Raw genomic sequence first — 16411 nt, 5'->3', positions numbered from 1 at the left:
CCCACTGGACTCGGACACAACAACCCAACCTAATAATAGAAGATAAATAATAAAATTTAATAAATATGTCCTTGCTATTCTAGATTATAGAAGAAAGAAAAAACATGGCGTGGGACACATCATGTCCCTACCTATTCTCATTTTCATATTCATAATCTATCATTTCAAAAGAGAAAAGGCCGGCAACAATTTGTTGTCCAAGCGTCAACTGGATGAACTGCCAAAAGGGAGAGCCAATTTCAGAGCAATTCTGTCAACCATATCACTGCCAAGTGCCACACACATATCAACATGTTTGGAACAAGTACAAACATATCTTTAAGATCCCGACTGACTGTTTCTTATAGTTCTTTGGTTCAGGGTTAGGAAAAGAACAAGGCTGAGCAGAAAGAAGTGGGTTGTTTAGAGGAGAGAGCAATGATTTTATGAAGAAAAACAGAAACAAAACAAAAAAGAAAAAAATACACTACTACCATGGTCTGCTACCTCCACCAAATTTGGATCCTATCAGCTGCCAGGTTTAGTAACGCCTATGGTCGGATTACCTTTGCTTCCCACTCATCAAAGGAGAGAAAAACAATGTCAAACAAATTTGGGAGACGAAAAATGCTAACAAATTAGGCATAATCTAAGCAGCTGCTAACTGAAAGGGGGATATGCATCCATCGCTTAACTACTATGACCTATCTCTCTCTCTTTGTTAGTAGTAAAAAAAAAAAAAAAACCATCCAGTTTCTACCCAATCCCAAAACTAGAGAAACGTACTTCTATTTCGCGATTCTGAAACATAGGCAAAGAGGAAGGGGCCACGAGAGAAGCAAAGTGTCACACCAGAACATGGAGATGAAGTTGGGTGAAGAGAGCTACTGCTGCTGATTGGGTACTTTCGGGGGAACCTTTGCAGCCATGGAGCGCAATTCATGTGCAATTTCAGTGAAGCTTGGCCTCTCTGATGGTTCTGATGACCAGCATCTCTCCATCAGTGACCTCCATTCTGGATCACAAGACTCTGGTACTTCCGGGCGCAATGTGTTGCTTACTATGCCACCTGAATTTTCGATTCAGAAAAATTTCAATGATTTTTTTTTTTTTTTTTTTTGTTCAACATGATCGAATGTATTTATCTTAACTCAATGCTTAGGTTGGTAAATTTTTTACTATAATAAAATAAAAGGCTAACAGAATTATATGATATGAGATGACATGAGAGGCAGATATCAAGGATTTACCTATGATAACCCCATAATGCAAATTTGCATAAGGTTCTTCTCCAGTGAGAAGCTCCCACAAGACGATACCAAAGGAAAACACGTCAACCTATGAAGACAAGTATCGAATCATCTATCTAATTTCACACGTAATACAAGGGAAAACTACTGCAAGGAGTGACATGAATGTATTAGCATACCTTCTCTGACACCATATTGCTGCTCCCATTCAAAAGCTCGGGTGCCATCCACGGAAGTGTTCCCCGCACACCACCTGATATCAATGTCTGACGTTTCACCTTGGATAGGCCCAAGTCACCAACCTTGAGGCACAAATAGCAGCATAAGCCCAGCTCTTCAAACATTTTATATTTAAAATTCAAACTGGTACTTTTCTTGGAAGGAGAAACAAAACATTTTGGGCAATGAGAATCTGCTATTATCCGCAAAACAACAAACCTTGCATATTGGGCGATGAGGATCTCGAAGGTTAACGAGCAGATTATCACTTTTTAAATCAAAGTGCACTATATTCTTTCTGTGCAGGTATTCCATACCAAAAGCCACATCCATAGCAATCAAGAGGCGCTTACGCTTGTCAAGACTCCTGCATCAATGGTATTTTACGACTTAATCTGAGGTGCAGATACGTTGTACTACAACTAATTTCAAACAAATTAAATATATGAAAGGTGAAAACAATTGTTACTTTTCATTCTTCAACAAAGCATTTCTGAGCGAGCCATTAACCATATATTCTGTTACTGTTGCCACAGAGCCGCCAGGACCATCAAGCACAATACCATAAAAAGCAACCACATTTGGGTGGTGCAAATCAGCAAGCTTATTTGCTTCATTCCAAAAATCTTCCCTCTGGTACAAAACAAAAAAATTATACGGGACTTGATTAAAGAAACCAAAAACCAACATGAGTAACAAAAGAAAAGAAAAGCCAATTACTTAAAAAACAACCATGCGATCTTGTTCAGAAGGCTTCCCAGCAAAACACCTATCATTGATTCGTTTGATAGCAACATCAGTCCCTCTCCATTTTCCATGATAAACAGTGCCAAAGGTGCCAGACCCCAATTCTCTTAGTTCTTCAAGGTCACTATTCTTTATTACCTGAAAAAAAAATGCCAAGATTACAGGAAAGTTTAACACGTAAGGAACATCCTTAAGGTTGAAAATGGAAACCATGTATTACCTGCAAGTGGCCAAAGCCTTCTGACATTGGAAAACCGAGATTTGATTTTTCTGAATGTCTTGTCCTGACATCCTGGGCAAACAGGGAAAAAGAATCACTATGACAGAAGATATGACATATCAAGTTTGTGCCACTAGAATAGCTAAACTCAATATTAGATTTAGTCTGCGAGCCCACATCATTTTTTTGAACATCTCCTTCTGTGCTAATCTCACAAACTGAATCACTTTTTTCATGCAAGTCGGAGTTGGAGGATTGAGCTGACTGAAGAACAGAAGCAGCTACACCCTCAGCAACAGCTTGAAGATCTTTCTTAATTTGTTCCTCTGAAGAGCCTACTTGAAATTATATGAAAGTAATCACACCCACAGATATGAAAATAAGAAGATAATCGATATAAATGCACTAAAAACTACAAAGACTTTTGTCAGACTGGACAGTCGAGAAATTGGTACCCTTGTTTGACTTAACCAATGGGTGACAGACTCCATCATCCAGAAATGCTTCCATTTTTAGTTCACCAATATTCCTGAAAGGACTCTCTGTCAAGGGTTCCCTGGTGGTAACAGCCTCATTCCTTGGTTGAATTTTATTTGGTCTAGGAGGCAAAAGATGATCATCGTGCTGTAAGTTCCAAGGATCCTGATTGCTGAAGAGTGAATTTGCAGTGTCCTGCACATTTCCAGTCCTGGTAGGCAAAGATTCAGATTCAACATCACCAGATACCATCCTAGATTCAAATAGATAAGTGTCCTCCTTCCAATCAGCAGAAACTGGGACTTGATTATTCGTATGTTCAGTCTTCGTGTCAAATAACTGGGGATTTCTGCTAAGACATACTTTATTGGATTCTAACTGTTGTATCCCATTTTCTGACTGTGTTAATGTTCCGGGATAGCCCCCAACAGGAGGTTGTGCCACTTCACTGGACTCAATAGGTCGTTCACTCATCAAATAGGGAACCTCTGATGAAGAGCAAGCAAAAGTAGTTGGTTTCACATGATTTGTGTCGAGAACCACTATTGGCTTTACAGAGTTGTTATCAAGTAGAACTTCTATCTCAGAGACTGGTTGTGAACAGCTACCAAAATTGTCCTCCTTCCTAGTTCTTTCAGTGGGTGATTTGCAGTGATCCAGATTAGGACAAATATCAGTTGGGCATATACTTAAACTTTCCAAATTTCCAACAATTGGTCTGAGATGGTCGTACCAAATTCCAGTGTGGGTAGCATTTTGATTTGGAATAATGCCATGAGGACTATTAGAATACACTTTCAGATTTTCATGACTGCTGTACTCTGAAGCATGGATAGGAGCACCTCCAAAGCAAATATTGTGCTTATCCACGACTAAATTTGGATGGAACTGATTCTCTACAGCTGTATACTGGTGCTGGAGAGTATCAACTTCGCCGGACTGAGGAATCTGTTCTACAACAGCAACATGGGGTGACGGAAAATCCCCTTGCGTCCCAAGAGCACCCTGTAGAGCTGAGGTCTTAGTATGATCAATATTAGGTCGATCTTTTAGTGTGTTGTCGTTCTCATGTTGACCTCCAATATGATGTGGGAAGCCAATAGCCTCCACTGAAGATTTTTCAACTTCTGGATCCATGGGATTAAATATCCTGGTTTGCATTCCAACACCATGTTCAATAGTTTGTTGCCCCAAAGCTCCAGTTTCTGCAATATTTTTCATTGGATGGACTGCTAAATGATCTTCAGGGTGATGACTGTAATACGAAAATTTTGAATCAGATACAGGGTTTGTCAAATTTTCTCTTTTATCCTGCAACGTTGAATTGGAATGAGCATGTGGCACTGCTTTCTGGCAGAGGTAACAGTCATCCAACCTCTTGATTTTCTCAGCAAAAGTTACCTGATGTTGGGATACCAATTCATCAGATATAACTGTCTGATCAGACCACGGTACCTGATGTAAACCAAATCCAACCTCCACTGATACTGGAGGAGCTGGAATCTGGCGTGAGCTGTAGCCATGTTCTGCAGATAGCTGGACAAACCTTGGACCGGATGTGCTTGCATTGGAAAAATATTCCGGTTGGGATTGTGGATATTGCACCAACGATTGATAGGTATTAGGCATAATACTGAGGTTAGAAGAGGGAGTCATCCTCATGTGAACTGCAGGGACAAACTGATGAGGGGCTATTCCAAGAGTATTTGGCGGTTGCATAAACATAGACCCAGATGTCCCTAGATGATGAGAATTTGAAAAGCCTAGTTGTGGACAAAATTGTATAAAGTCCACACATGCTGCTTGGCGAGGATCAACAGTAGGCTGCAATTGAGGCACAGGTGGAGGAAAGCCAATATCTGGTTGCTGTTGCATCAGAGTAGCAGGCACTGACCTTCCTAACTCCGCCTCTGGCTGGGAAGAACTTTCAGGAGGAACAGAGTTAATCACAGGAATACTTGATGGAACAGCCGAGGCATCAACAAAAACTGCAGAGACAGTATCCACATTCACTAATCTAGGGCCAATAGCACCTGAAGTACCTAAATTTCCTTCAGGTACGGACAATGTTGTGGATGGAGGCTCACCCACAACCCCTAGATCGTTATATGAGATATCCATTGCCTCGGTCGCACTTAAGTCAGAATTCTGAGTTGAGGTAGCACTTGTAAAGCTCTCTCTCCTTGTAATACGGCCACCAACGCCATCAAATATCGTATTCACTGTTTCAACATATCTCTGCCCACTATCGTGTACATCGCCAAATTGCACCATACCTGCAGAGTCAAGTTCTGAAGCAGAGAACAAAAACATCCTCAATTTAGCAGATCCATCTGAAGACCTCTCAACCAGCTTCTCATACTCGTCCATCATATTATCAAGATCATCAGGGCATGAAACAGATACTAAAGCGTCAAGATCCTCATCGGGGAGCTGATACTTTATAACCACAGCCTGCCCACAGGTATCAACCATCTTTTGCACAAACTCATTGAAAGTCACATCTCTTCTAACACTTATAATCCTTGTTTGACCTCCAATATATCTCAACATACCATCACTCGGTCTTGGAAAAATCTTACCACCGAAACTGCACATAAACTTAACTTTCTTTTTCGAAACGGAACTGTTTCCCCCCTCCTCTCTCACTTGATCAACCGCATTCCCACCAGCTGAATTCCCTAAGGGGGAGATAAATCCAGAGGTGCTATCACTACCGATATGATCACCGTTGGCAGCAACCTTATTGCATAAATTGGTACTATCCCCAGACCCCATTACGATATTATTGCTCGAAAATTCCATGCCACCTCCCCCATCTCGATGACTCAAATTTGTACTATGATTAATCCCAACTGTCATGCAACTGCTAGCAAACTCAATAGCATTGGCACCACCACGATTGCCCCAGGCATTCAGGTTCGAGCTGTAACCAAACCCTGCGGCAGGAACCATTGCAGTGTGCGTGAGAGGAGGAGGCATTCGAGGGCACCAAGCCGTAACACCAGTAACCACATTTCCATATCCTCCCTCGATAAATCCCATATCGGAGACATTTCCCTTGCAAGGAACGGGTACAGAGTCTGTGTTAGCAATGTCGCAGGGAAGCTTGGGGGCAACCCAATGGGGATTACGCCCAGAAGTAGCGACCGGCGTTAAATGGGGATCTTCAACTAAAGTTCTAGCTACATTTAAAGGCCGCAAGCCAGTGGGAATCGCGTTCTGATCAAATGCCATGAGTTTAGACCAATTACTAAGCCGCCTAAAATGTAAATTTCAATAGCCTGTCGAAAACTAGGGTTCCAAATATCGTTCGTCTCCCATACTAAATCCTCAAAACACCTTAAAAACTCAGATAAACCCTAGTAAGAAAGACAAAAACGGCTCTGTTTCCTCGGGCCAAGAGGAAATTACACTAACAAACAACTCACACGCCGAGATAGAGAGAGATAAAAGACAGAAAATCAGAATGGAACAATCCAGTCAGTCAGTGCTGCAAATAAAAACACTTCAGAAAGAAATTACGGTGAGAAGGATCTCGATTGAGCCGCAGTTGAGGGCTTCCGAAGTGTCTCCGTTGAGCTCCGAGTATTCCAGTTCTCTCTCTCCCTAATGCTCGCAGAGATTTCTATTCGACTGATTCCATGAATGGTCGCAAAATGCAGTAGCAGAGTCCAAAATCCGCTGGCTGGATTCTATTTTCTCGGGAAATACAGTTGAGTGAAAGAGACGAGAGGCAATCTTATGTGCTTCCAGGGTTGGGTGCGCTGTTTATATATGTGCCAAATTTGGCAAATTAATTACCCTCCTTTTTTGCCACGTAAGCAACGGATCATGGGGAACTGGCACGTGGACATCACATGCAATTTAAGCTCAACCACACCTCCTCGTCAAAAGAGGTTTAAAATGTCAATTGTCCATATCTCGTTATTTTTAAAAAATAATAAGTATTTTATACTTTTTTAAATGAGTTTAAAAAAACACTCACTAATAATAATATTACTTTTATTTTAATATTTTATTAAATTTTTATATTACAATAAAAATGTCCGTCGTTGATTTTAAAATGATCGATCAACACCTGATCAAATCAAAGTAGAGTCATGAATAACACATATGTTTTTTTTTTAACAAGTCAAACATATTTTCACCGGTAGTATTATATTTTAAAAATACTTATAAAATTTTAAATGTAAATTTTAAATGTAAATTTTAAATGTAATATTTTTATTGTTAATATGTAGACAAAAACCATCTATCGATACCTCATATATAATACGGTGATACAGCAAAAACAAACAAAACAAAATTATTATTGTGGGACCCTTCAACTTTTTTTAAACCATTCAAAAATATTTTCACAAAAAGGAATACTCTGTTTTAAAAATACCCATAAATTTTTAAAGGTAGCATTAAGAAATTTTAATATATAGATAAGAAGTAAATTATCTGCAAATATTGTAATATTATTTTAGAAAGTTTATGGGTATTTTTTTAAACGTTTTATTAATGATAAAATGTTTTTTTAGGATATTGACGAAAATTTAAAAAAATAAATATTAACAATTTTCGTCTAAAACTAACTATTTAAAAGTAATTTTTATATATTTTTTAAAACTTAATTGTCATTATTGAAATTTTATGGATATATTTTAGAGAAAATGCATTATTTTTCTAATTCTTATTTTATACGCCTGAATTAATTAATGTGAGATGTGACTATTCTAATGATAAAGTGACACATTTATTTGCATATAAGTGTAATTAAGGCGAAGAATATGAAATATCCCAATTTAATAGTTGATGCATTTTAAGGACAACATCATTTCACACAAGATCGATCAAACGATCATTTTTCATGATCGTGCATCTGAAAAGTATTCATAGAATTTCAACATTTAATTATTTTTTTCTAAATATTGTTTATAAGATCGATCATCTTTCCCGATCGTGCATTTGATATCATTTAGGTCAAGATGTACATTGAAAAAAGTGACATGTCTGTGTTTCACATAGTTGTGATCGAGACGGTAGATACAAATATCATAGTCTAATAGTCAAGAAAGTCACCTCGAATCGACTATTTAAAAAGTTGTAATTTTTCATTAGGTATAGAAATTATACTATTTAATTAGTTTGCAATTAATATTTTTTTTAAATAAAACTCATAACGTCCATTAAAATTTACACGTCAATGGATTATTATGTCTACAATAAATAATAGGTTAAAATATAAAAAATTAAAATACAATTTAATCTATATATTAGTCCTTATACTTTAAATAAATTTTAATTTTTAAAAAAATTAGCAAATTTTTTTAAATAATAATAATAATTTTGAGAGGAAAAAAAATAATTTTTAAAACTGATCCAAAAAGTAAATGATTAGATTACTCATAATTTGGTAGTTTCGAATGGATGGGTTTCTTTCCGGTGGGCCTAACTAACCCGACCCTGGTATTTCACGGCACCTTCGCGCCTCCTTCCGCGCACTTTCCTCCTCCTTCCAGTGCCGATGGAGTCAATGCAATCAAACTGTACTTAATCACTTCTCTCTCCGCCTTCTCAGCCAGAAAAGCCCTAGATCCGTGCAGAAATTTCAACTTTCAAGGTTTCCAAAGTTCCTCCAATGGCCGGAATGCTTCCTGGTGTAGAGTGTGCTCGAAGAAGACGATGTCATCAAAACAAAGTATGGTCAGATTCACCGCACATCGCCGCTCAAGCCTTAACCAGGAGATCTGTTCTCTGCTTGTACACCAGCAACCACGAAACGCTCCTCGCTTCAAATCCATCTCTGGTTCGTAAATCGCATCTCGTTCTGTCGATGAAATCATAGTGTATTGATTCAATTGATTCGATCTTAACTGATAATTTTGCAGGAAAGAAGCCTGTTAATCGAGGCGGATGAAGACGATAAACTGGTTGGAAGTGCGAGAGAGGCGAAGAGGAGATTGGACGAGCGATTGAGAACGCAGATGAAATCCAGGTACTGAAAACGATAGCAACATAGATCGTTTACCATTTCGTTTGATTTAATCTCAATCATAAAGATCGATTACTGGTTTTTCCATGGTTCGAAAGAATGAAATATTCATGATCTGATGCAGAAAGTTCAATTGGACAAAGTTCAATTGGACGGGCGTGGAGCAAGACAAGTGTGGCCAGTGCTGGTGAAGAAGACGACTTCATTTCAGTGGATCTGTTCTTCTTCTTCTTCTTCTTCTTCTTCTTCTTCCATGGTGCTTTGTTTTTTCTACCCCGATGCCGGTTCGGATTATGTATATTTCAAATTACATCTCATAAACACCGCTTAAAATTCATAAAAACTCAAACTGTTCATGTTTGGATTCATTAATTATTTATGAATCTATTAATTATCTATTTCTAACATCAATAATCGCTTTCGATCAATTAGCTATATTACAAATTGAAATTTGTGCTAGTTTTTACCAGATTCAAAGACAAGAATACTAAGCCCTACAGATATCTTATAACTATACCATATTTGTAATTCTCTTTCAACATTTTTGCCGAAAAAAATGACTACGTAAGGTTGAACACTTACTACCAAAAAATTAAGAGAGGTTCTACCATAAGTATTAACAAACCACAAGGAATCATACCGTAATGTATACCTATATATTTGTCTTTCACACCGTTCTTCATTCCTATAAACATCGAAGATCGAAGATCAATATGGCCACTCCAAACGATAATTATTAATCAAAATAGTTGAGAAATTAAAAGGAAAAAAAAGAGTCCTAATGTCTAATTTTCACAAGAATGAACATAAAATAGCTTCCTAGACAATGAATAAACATATAATTTTTATTATATATTCATTTTATAAATTAGCTGATGATTTAAAATGTTTAGAACTTAATAAAATGAAACATAATAATAATAATTAATTAGAAAATGCGTCAGATTTTGTCGTAGGATCACAAAAGCTACTTTAACTAAATTATATATATATATATATATATATAAAAGATATTATTTAAATTAATTAACTTATTAGTATAACTCGACTAATATAGTAAAAATTTAGAATTGGGAAAATTAATTTCGAACAAAATTACTAATTCATAAATGAAAATTGAATAAATGTAAAATTTAAATCTTTATTATTGAGATGATTTGAGGTGGAAAATCTTTATTTAATTTTATTATTGGGAAAAAATGTAAGATTTAAACCCTTGCAAACAAAAACCTCCCTTTTAACATAATTTTCAAATTGCTCCCTCAAACCATTCACAAATTTTCCAGAACCGCCGCCGCCGAGGTTCATTTTCTACCGTCGTCCACCGTCTCTCAGCCCAGTCCTGCGAATGTACTCAACCGCTTTCGTTTTCTTCATTTCAACTGTCTCATAGGTTTTTGTAACTTAGTTCCAGCGAAGATGCAACAATCTTCATCTCCACCTTGGTGATTTTGTATGCTAATCGGAGCTGCGAGAGGTTATCTTGTGCACTTTCACCGAAACCTGGTAAAGCTGATTGATTATAAATCTCATCAACTTCTTGACTCGCTTCTTTAATCATCATCGTACTTAATTTGATCAACTGAGCTTCCGTTTCATTTGTTCTCTTAAACCTATTTTCTTTCTCACACCACCGCCGTCCTGTGGAACACCCAATGGCAGTTCGGGATAATTTTTGTTCTGACTTTAGCGCCTAATCTTTGAAGTGGTTTTGGCTATTAGTGTTTAATTCTCTTGGGGAATGAGTTTCTTATGATTGATATGCTATGAATATATCATACACTGTAGTTTTCTGGTTTTAATTGAGTGCGTTTGGTTATTGCTGCTGAATCTTTTGGGGGAATGCATCCCTTCTGCCACCATTTTCTGTTCTGGGGTATTGTCATGTTCTTAATTATATATTACTCTTTTCGGTAAAGGTAAACTGTTAATTGAGATTGCGTTTATTAATGTTTCAGGGAACTTTTGGTAAGACATCTGCGGCGTCTACTTAACCGGCTATAGACTGTGTAGTGGCTAAAAGCAGTGGAGAGAAGGAAATATATCTGCAACGTTTTGTAGATTGTCCAATTGGTTGAAGCCTTTGCATTACTCCGCATTAGGATTTCGTTTTCTCCTCTCTAGACCACAGAAAGCCAATAACGATTCACTTCCATGAATTGTTTGTTGCTCGCTGTGAATAATCCCATCAAGCTCAGTAGATTAAAGCTCAAACTAGTCAAATTCGCCTCAACTGCAATTGCTCAACTAAACCCATGTTCCTTTTCACACAGTGATGATGAACAAAGCACCACCTTCTTCCACACAACTTTGCCTGTTCAATTTAACCCGTCAAAGGTGGTCCAAATACTAGGAAGTCTACGAAGGGAGCCCAAGATTGCCTTTTCCTTTTTCCGCGAATTGGAGGAACGGGGCTTTCAACATAACATCTCTACTTATGCAGCTCTTATTAGGATATTGTGCTCTTGGGGTTTGGAGAGAAAGCTTGAATCTCTGTTCTTAAATCTCATTGAGTCCAAGAAAATGGAATTTGATGTCTTAGATTTGCTTGAATCCCTTAATCAAGGGTATGCGGTGGGTGGCTCATTCACTCGAGCATATGATGCCTTAATCAAGGCTTATGTCAGTGTTAGCTTGTTTGATAGTGCTGTGGATTTACTTTTCCGGTCAGAACGGAAGGGATTTGTTCCACATATTTTTACTTGTAATTTTCTCTTGAACCGTCTTACCGAGCATGGGAAAATGAATATGGCTCTAGTTGTGTACAAGCAGTTGAAGAGGTTTGGTTTCCATCCTAATGATTATACTTATGCTATCGTAATAAAAGCACTTTGTAAAATGGGTAACATGGAAGAAGCTATATATATTTTTGAGGAGATGAGTGAAGCTGGGGTGGTTGCAAGTGCCTTTGCTTATACTGCATATATTGAAGGGTTGTGTACCCACCATTGTTCAGCTTCGGCGTATCAGTTGCTACAAGCATGGAGAGAAGCACAAGCCCCAATAGACGTGTATGCTTACTTTGTAGTAATTCGTGGATTTTGTGAAGAGATGAAAATAGACGAGGCAGAAAATGTCTTTCTTGAAATGGAACAATATGGAGTAGTTCCAGATGCACAAACTTATGGTGTGTTAATCAATGGTTATTGCAAGAAGTTGAAGTTGCAAAAAGCCTTGTCTCTTCACAGTCTCATGTTGTCAAAAGGTATAAAAACAAATTGTGTGATCGTCAGCTCTATCCTACAATGCTTGCTTAGGATGCAAATGTGTTCAGAAGTAGTGAACCAATTTAAAGTATTTCAGGGTAAAGGGGTGTTTTTCGACAAGGTTGCATACAATATTGTTGTTCATGCCTTATGTGAACAAGGAAAACTGGAAGAAGCTATGGAGTTGTTAGAAGATATGACAAGTAGACAGATCCAGATGGATGTCGTGCATTATACAACAATGATTAAAGGCTTTTTTGTCCAAGGAAAAATTCATGAAGCAATGGTAATGTTTGAAAATTTGAAGAAAAATGGTATTGAGCCTGACACCATCACTTATAATGTGCTTGCTGCTGGATTGTCTAGAAATGGTCTTGTATCCAAGGTGCAAGGACTTCTAGACTACATGGAGGAACATGGTTTGAGAGAAGACCCTAAGATACTCGACCTGGTAATTGAAAATTTATGCGTAGGAGGCAAAGTGAAAGAAGCGACAGAATTTTTCAATAGTTTAGAAGTAAAGACGGTAGAGAACTATTCTGCCATGATTAATGGGTACTGTGCAGCCAACCATACAAATGATGCATATGATCTTTTTGTTAATTTGTCCAAGAAGGGAGTTTCTATTAAAAAAAGTACTCTCTCTAGGTTAGTTAGTAGCCTTTGCATGGAAGATTCTAGCGATAGAGCTATTAAGGTGATAAAAAAACTTCCAATTATGGATGTCAAGGCTAATAAAATTGTGTACAATAATGTCATATCTTCCCTCTGTCGGGTGGGAAATATGAAGAGGGCTCAAAGTTTATTTGATTGTTTAGTCTGTGCTGGGTTAACTCCTGATCTCATCACTTACACAATGATGATAAATGGTTATTGCAAGATTAATTTCTTGAGAGAAGCTTATGAGCTTCTTTGTGATATGAAGAATCGAGGGAGGAAACCTGATATTGTTATCTATACAGTTCTGCTAGATGGTCTATTTAAAACCCGACTACAAGAGCTTTGCTCCTCAGTACATTTAAGGGGAGAAAAGCAAGAAATAGCTTTAGCTTCCACAATTTTTGATGAAATGAAAGACATGAAGATTACTCCAGACATTATCTGCTACACTGTACTGATTGATGGGTATTGTAAAATGAACAACCTTAGTGATGCTGTTGTCCTCTTTGAGGAAATGGTCGATCAAGGAATTGAGCCTGATACAGTGACTTATACTGCCCTACTGTCCGGCTGTTGCAGAAGTGGAGATACAGAGAAGGCCGTAACTCTAATGTCTGATATGCTGTCGAAAGGAATTCTCCCCAGTGAACAGTTTTCAACTCTGTTGCATCACAATACTCCAAAAACCAAGAAAATGCGACTATGAACACAAACACTTCACTGAATAACAGTGAGTAACATTAGTCTCGACCTTTTCCAATGAAGTACAATGCTTCATCCTTGTACATAATGCTGTTCACTTTATTTTATTTTCATTGGCTTGCTTCCTTCTTTATCTCCTCTCCTCCTTTCGAGTTATACAAGTTCTTATACTTTGCAGGCCCTGGATTCTCTATAACTGAAATCTACTTGAGCTATATGAAAGCCCTCTACTTTGACCCAAAGATGAAGCATTCAATTGTTTGGAGTTGTTGCAATGATGGGCTTAGAAATTAAAACCTACAATATCAAGGTTTTTACTTTGTTATTTTCCTTCGCTTCATGACTCATTCTTTCAAATTACTTTTTTATAATCCTAAACTCAAATATTACTTGGCAATATCAACAGCTTACTTGAAGTAATCTATGTGTAAGGACTTATTTGAAGTAGTCCTGAACTTGTGAATGATCTTGGTAATGGGGATTCTGTCCATTTTTTTATGCATTTATGGTACCAGTAACCATAATAGAGGATCGGTTAAAAGTTAAATCTCTCGAACGTTGAAATTATTGCTTTGCCTTGCAGTTTCTGTAGCAGTCTCCTCTGTTGCAGATATGGTACAGATGCTATCCAGAGCTGTAAGTTCCAAATGTTTTTTTTGTTTCCATTAATCATTAATGTTTACAACCTAATAGTTCTAACGATCCTAATGTCTTGATTCTGAACCTCAGATTTTCTTTTAAAAAAGGGCAACTGTAAATACCCAGAACTTTTGATGTTCTGGGAATGGAGAATCTGAGAAAGCTACTTTCAACTTATCACAGAACTCCAACTCATATCTCTTTTTGGCTTACCATATTGCTTGTTTTGATCATCAATATCATCATAAAGCTGCGAAGTTTTCACATTGGGGGGTTGACTTAAGGCTGAATTTAACGCCTAAGGTGTTGAATATTATGTCAAGTATTATTTCCTCTTGTTTGTTTGCAAGCATTAGCTTGGTTAAAGCTTGCTTCGGGTTATTTTAATAGGAGGGCTTAGATTGGAACTTGAGTTTGCAAGGAGATCAGGTGTCTTCTTTAAGCATCACTTTGAAACTCCTGAATGATGCAAGGTTTTTGCTTGTAAACCCACTGATCTGCCTACTGACCCCAAAATCAAATTGAGTTCTTTAGATGAAGATCTTTTGGAACCCCTCAGAAGATGTGTCATTCTGTTGTAGGCTTGTGGGTTGCTTATTAGGAAATCACTCTTGCAGTATTACAGACTGAGCCAGTTTGTTTCCGATCAATGTTAACCAAATTTTGATGCGACTTACTTTGTCATGTGGAACATGTGGGGATATCGTTGTTGAAAAGCCGTGTTATCCATTAAAAAAGCTTGTAGTTATTTTACCCCCCACCAAATAGAAGTCTTTTATCCACTATCCATTGTAATTATTTGTATGTTCGCTGGCCTTGTATTCTTTTATTTTTTCTCAATGAAAATTCAGTTTCATATTAGAAAAACAAAAAGCTACAGAATAATAATCTGAAAATTTCTTCCAGGAAATTTTCGTTCCTGCAATACTTCCAAGCTGTTGTATACAGCGTACTGCAGTTCAGGTGATGACTGAGTTGTTCCCGGGGTGCCTTAAAAAAGGAACCAAGGAGCTGAAATAGTGAGTCAAGCTGCACTTCATCTGTCTAAGATGCATTTGGAAAAGGGAAAACTGTGAAAAGTGAATTTGGGCTGTCTAAGAATATCTGTTACTTATTACAGCTGATGTTAGTTAAGCCTTTTGTGCTGTTTTATAAGCTTATAAAAGCATTCTTAACTTTTTTAGTACTTCATGTTAGGAAGAGGCAAGGTGCACAACAAAAGCCAGACGACCTGGGGTTCCTATTTCGGTATTGTGTGCAGTGAACCCGGTACAATGTGCCTAGACATCATTTGGGTACGTAGAGGGTCACACACAAATACTCCTTGAAATTGATTGATATGACAGATGGTTGCCAAATGATTCAATAATATTTCATGTAGGCTGGCGTTGCAATGGAAAACTGCATGACGGTGGTCTGTTCAATGGCAAGTTGACCACATCGAACAGGTTGATCACGAGTTCTACCAATCAATTTGTGAGTACTCTCTTTAAATCTTGGTAGTTTAGATATACAGTTTTGATTCATCTTGCTGGATTGGTAATATTAGTTCCCATCATAAGAACAATTATCTTTTCTTGGGTTCTTGTTGATTATGGTCTAAGCTTCGGTTAAACTCTTCTCGAAGATAAAGTAGCTGATATAACACGCATGTTCTTGCAAGCCCAACATGGAAATGCATTCATCATATGAGCCTTTGGAGAATTCTTACAACTTGGTTGGTCTCAATATCTTTATCACCATTCTTTTCTGGAATCGTGCAATGAGCTGTCTCGAAAAACGAATTGGTTTGAAATGAATCACATGGCTTTCAACTTGATACTAATGGACCATGTCGCATAGATGGAGCTCATATTTGCTGCAGATCAGAAGAGGTAACATATTGGTGCAGTTCTCGGGTTTTCATTTTGATTCTCGTACGAATCGTCGAAGGAGAGGCCAAACGTGCACCATGGTTACACGAAAAGAACAACTATCATTGCTCTGGACATCTTTATCCATGTATTATGCTTTTAGCTTAACACCAATTATGTTTTGTATTGTGTTTCATCGTTGTTGGCAAAAAGGACCACTTGGGATAAATAGATTTCTAAATTCAGCTGCATATTTCTTTTATTCCACTTCTTCCTTTATTCACTGTCATCTCAGCTTTTCCTTCGAGATCATCACTATTTCCTTTCCCGTTGGAGATGTATATAATATATATATATTAAAAGGTTGCCTTTGGAGATGTTCTGAACTTAAATATTTTATTAGTGCCTATGGATTAGTTGGAGTCGTATGAATAAAAAGAATTGTAATTGAATTTCTTTCTTTCTTTTTTTTAATC

General features: G+C 37.4%; 3 protein-coding genes across 7 annotated transcripts; 2 read left to right on the top strand and 1 right to left on the bottom strand.

The window, feature by feature from the left end:
• Positions 1 to 242: 242 nt before the first annotated feature.
• On the bottom strand, positions 243 to 6622 carry LOC111485047. 2 transcript variants are annotated; one of them, XM_023131737.1, is made up of 10 exons: positions 6418 to 6622; positions 2871 to 6153; positions 2593 to 2750; positions 2416 to 2487; positions 2181 to 2333; positions 1918 to 2081; positions 1668 to 1815; positions 1409 to 1531; positions 1230 to 1317; positions 243 to 1048 (listed from the first exon to the last, which is right to left on the bottom strand). In XM_023131737.1, exons 2-10 carry the CDS (start codon positions 6127 to 6129, stop codon positions 864 to 866), a joined length of 4350 nt encoding a protein of 1449 aa, XP_022987505.1. In that variant the 5' UTR covers positions 6130 to 6153; positions 6418 to 6622; the 3' UTR covers positions 243 to 863. The 2 variants fall into 2 exon arrangements, with proteins under 2 accessions (XP_022987505.1, XP_022987504.1); XM_023131736.1 differs by having other exon boundaries at positions 2871 to 6622.
• Positions 6623 to 8345: 1723 nt separating this feature from the next.
• Positions 8346 to 9282, top strand: LOC111485711. 2 transcript variants are annotated; one of them, XM_023132716.1, is made up of 3 exons: positions 8346 to 8689; positions 8772 to 8878; positions 8974 to 9093. In XM_023132716.1, exons 1-3 carry the CDS (start codon positions 8522 to 8524, stop codon positions 8987 to 8989), a joined length of 291 nt encoding a protein of 96 aa, XP_022988484.1. In that variant the 5' UTR covers positions 8346 to 8521; the 3' UTR covers positions 8990 to 9093. The 2 variants fall into 2 exon arrangements, with proteins under 2 accessions (XP_022988484.1, XP_022988483.1); XM_023132715.1 differs by having other exon boundaries at positions 8351 to 8689; positions 9000 to 9282.
• An 872-nt stretch (positions 9283 to 10154) lies between these two features.
• LOC111484960 (pentatricopeptide repeat-containing protein At2g26790, mitochondrial) lies at positions 10155 to 16218 on the top strand. Of its 3 annotated transcripts, none has more exons than XM_023131632.1 (8): positions 10155 to 10381; positions 10834 to 13471; positions 13622 to 13753; positions 14027 to 14079; positions 14989 to 15101; positions 15280 to 15377; positions 15464 to 15558; positions 15746 to 16218. In XM_023131632.1, the coding sequence occupies exon 2, from the start codon at positions 11030 to 11032 to the stop codon at positions 13445 to 13447; it is 2418 nt and encodes an 805-aa protein (XP_022987400.1). In that variant the 5' UTR covers positions 10155 to 10381; positions 10834 to 11029; the 3' UTR covers positions 13448 to 13471; positions 13622 to 13753; positions 14027 to 14079; positions 14989 to 15101; positions 15280 to 15377; positions 15464 to 15558; positions 15746 to 16218. The 3 variants fall into 3 exon arrangements, with proteins under 3 accessions (XP_022987400.1, XP_022987398.1, XP_022987399.1); XM_023131630.1 differs by having other exon boundaries at positions 15710 to 16218; XM_023131631.1 differs by having other exon boundaries at positions 15267 to 15377; positions 15710 to 16218.
• The last annotated feature ends 193 nt before the right edge of the window (positions 16219 to 16411 follow it).

The sequence above is a fragment of the Cucurbita maxima genome, unplaced genomic scaffold (genome assembly GCF_002738345.1).
Source record: "Cucurbita maxima cultivar Rimu unplaced genomic scaffold, Cmax_1.0 Cma_Scf00010, whole genome shotgun sequence".
NCBI lineage: Eukaryota > Viridiplantae > Streptophyta > Magnoliopsida > Cucurbitales > Cucurbitaceae > Cucurbita > Cucurbita maxima.
The sequence above is the reverse complement of the archived record's forward strand: the minus strand, read 5'-3'. Positions and strand labels throughout refer to the sequence as shown.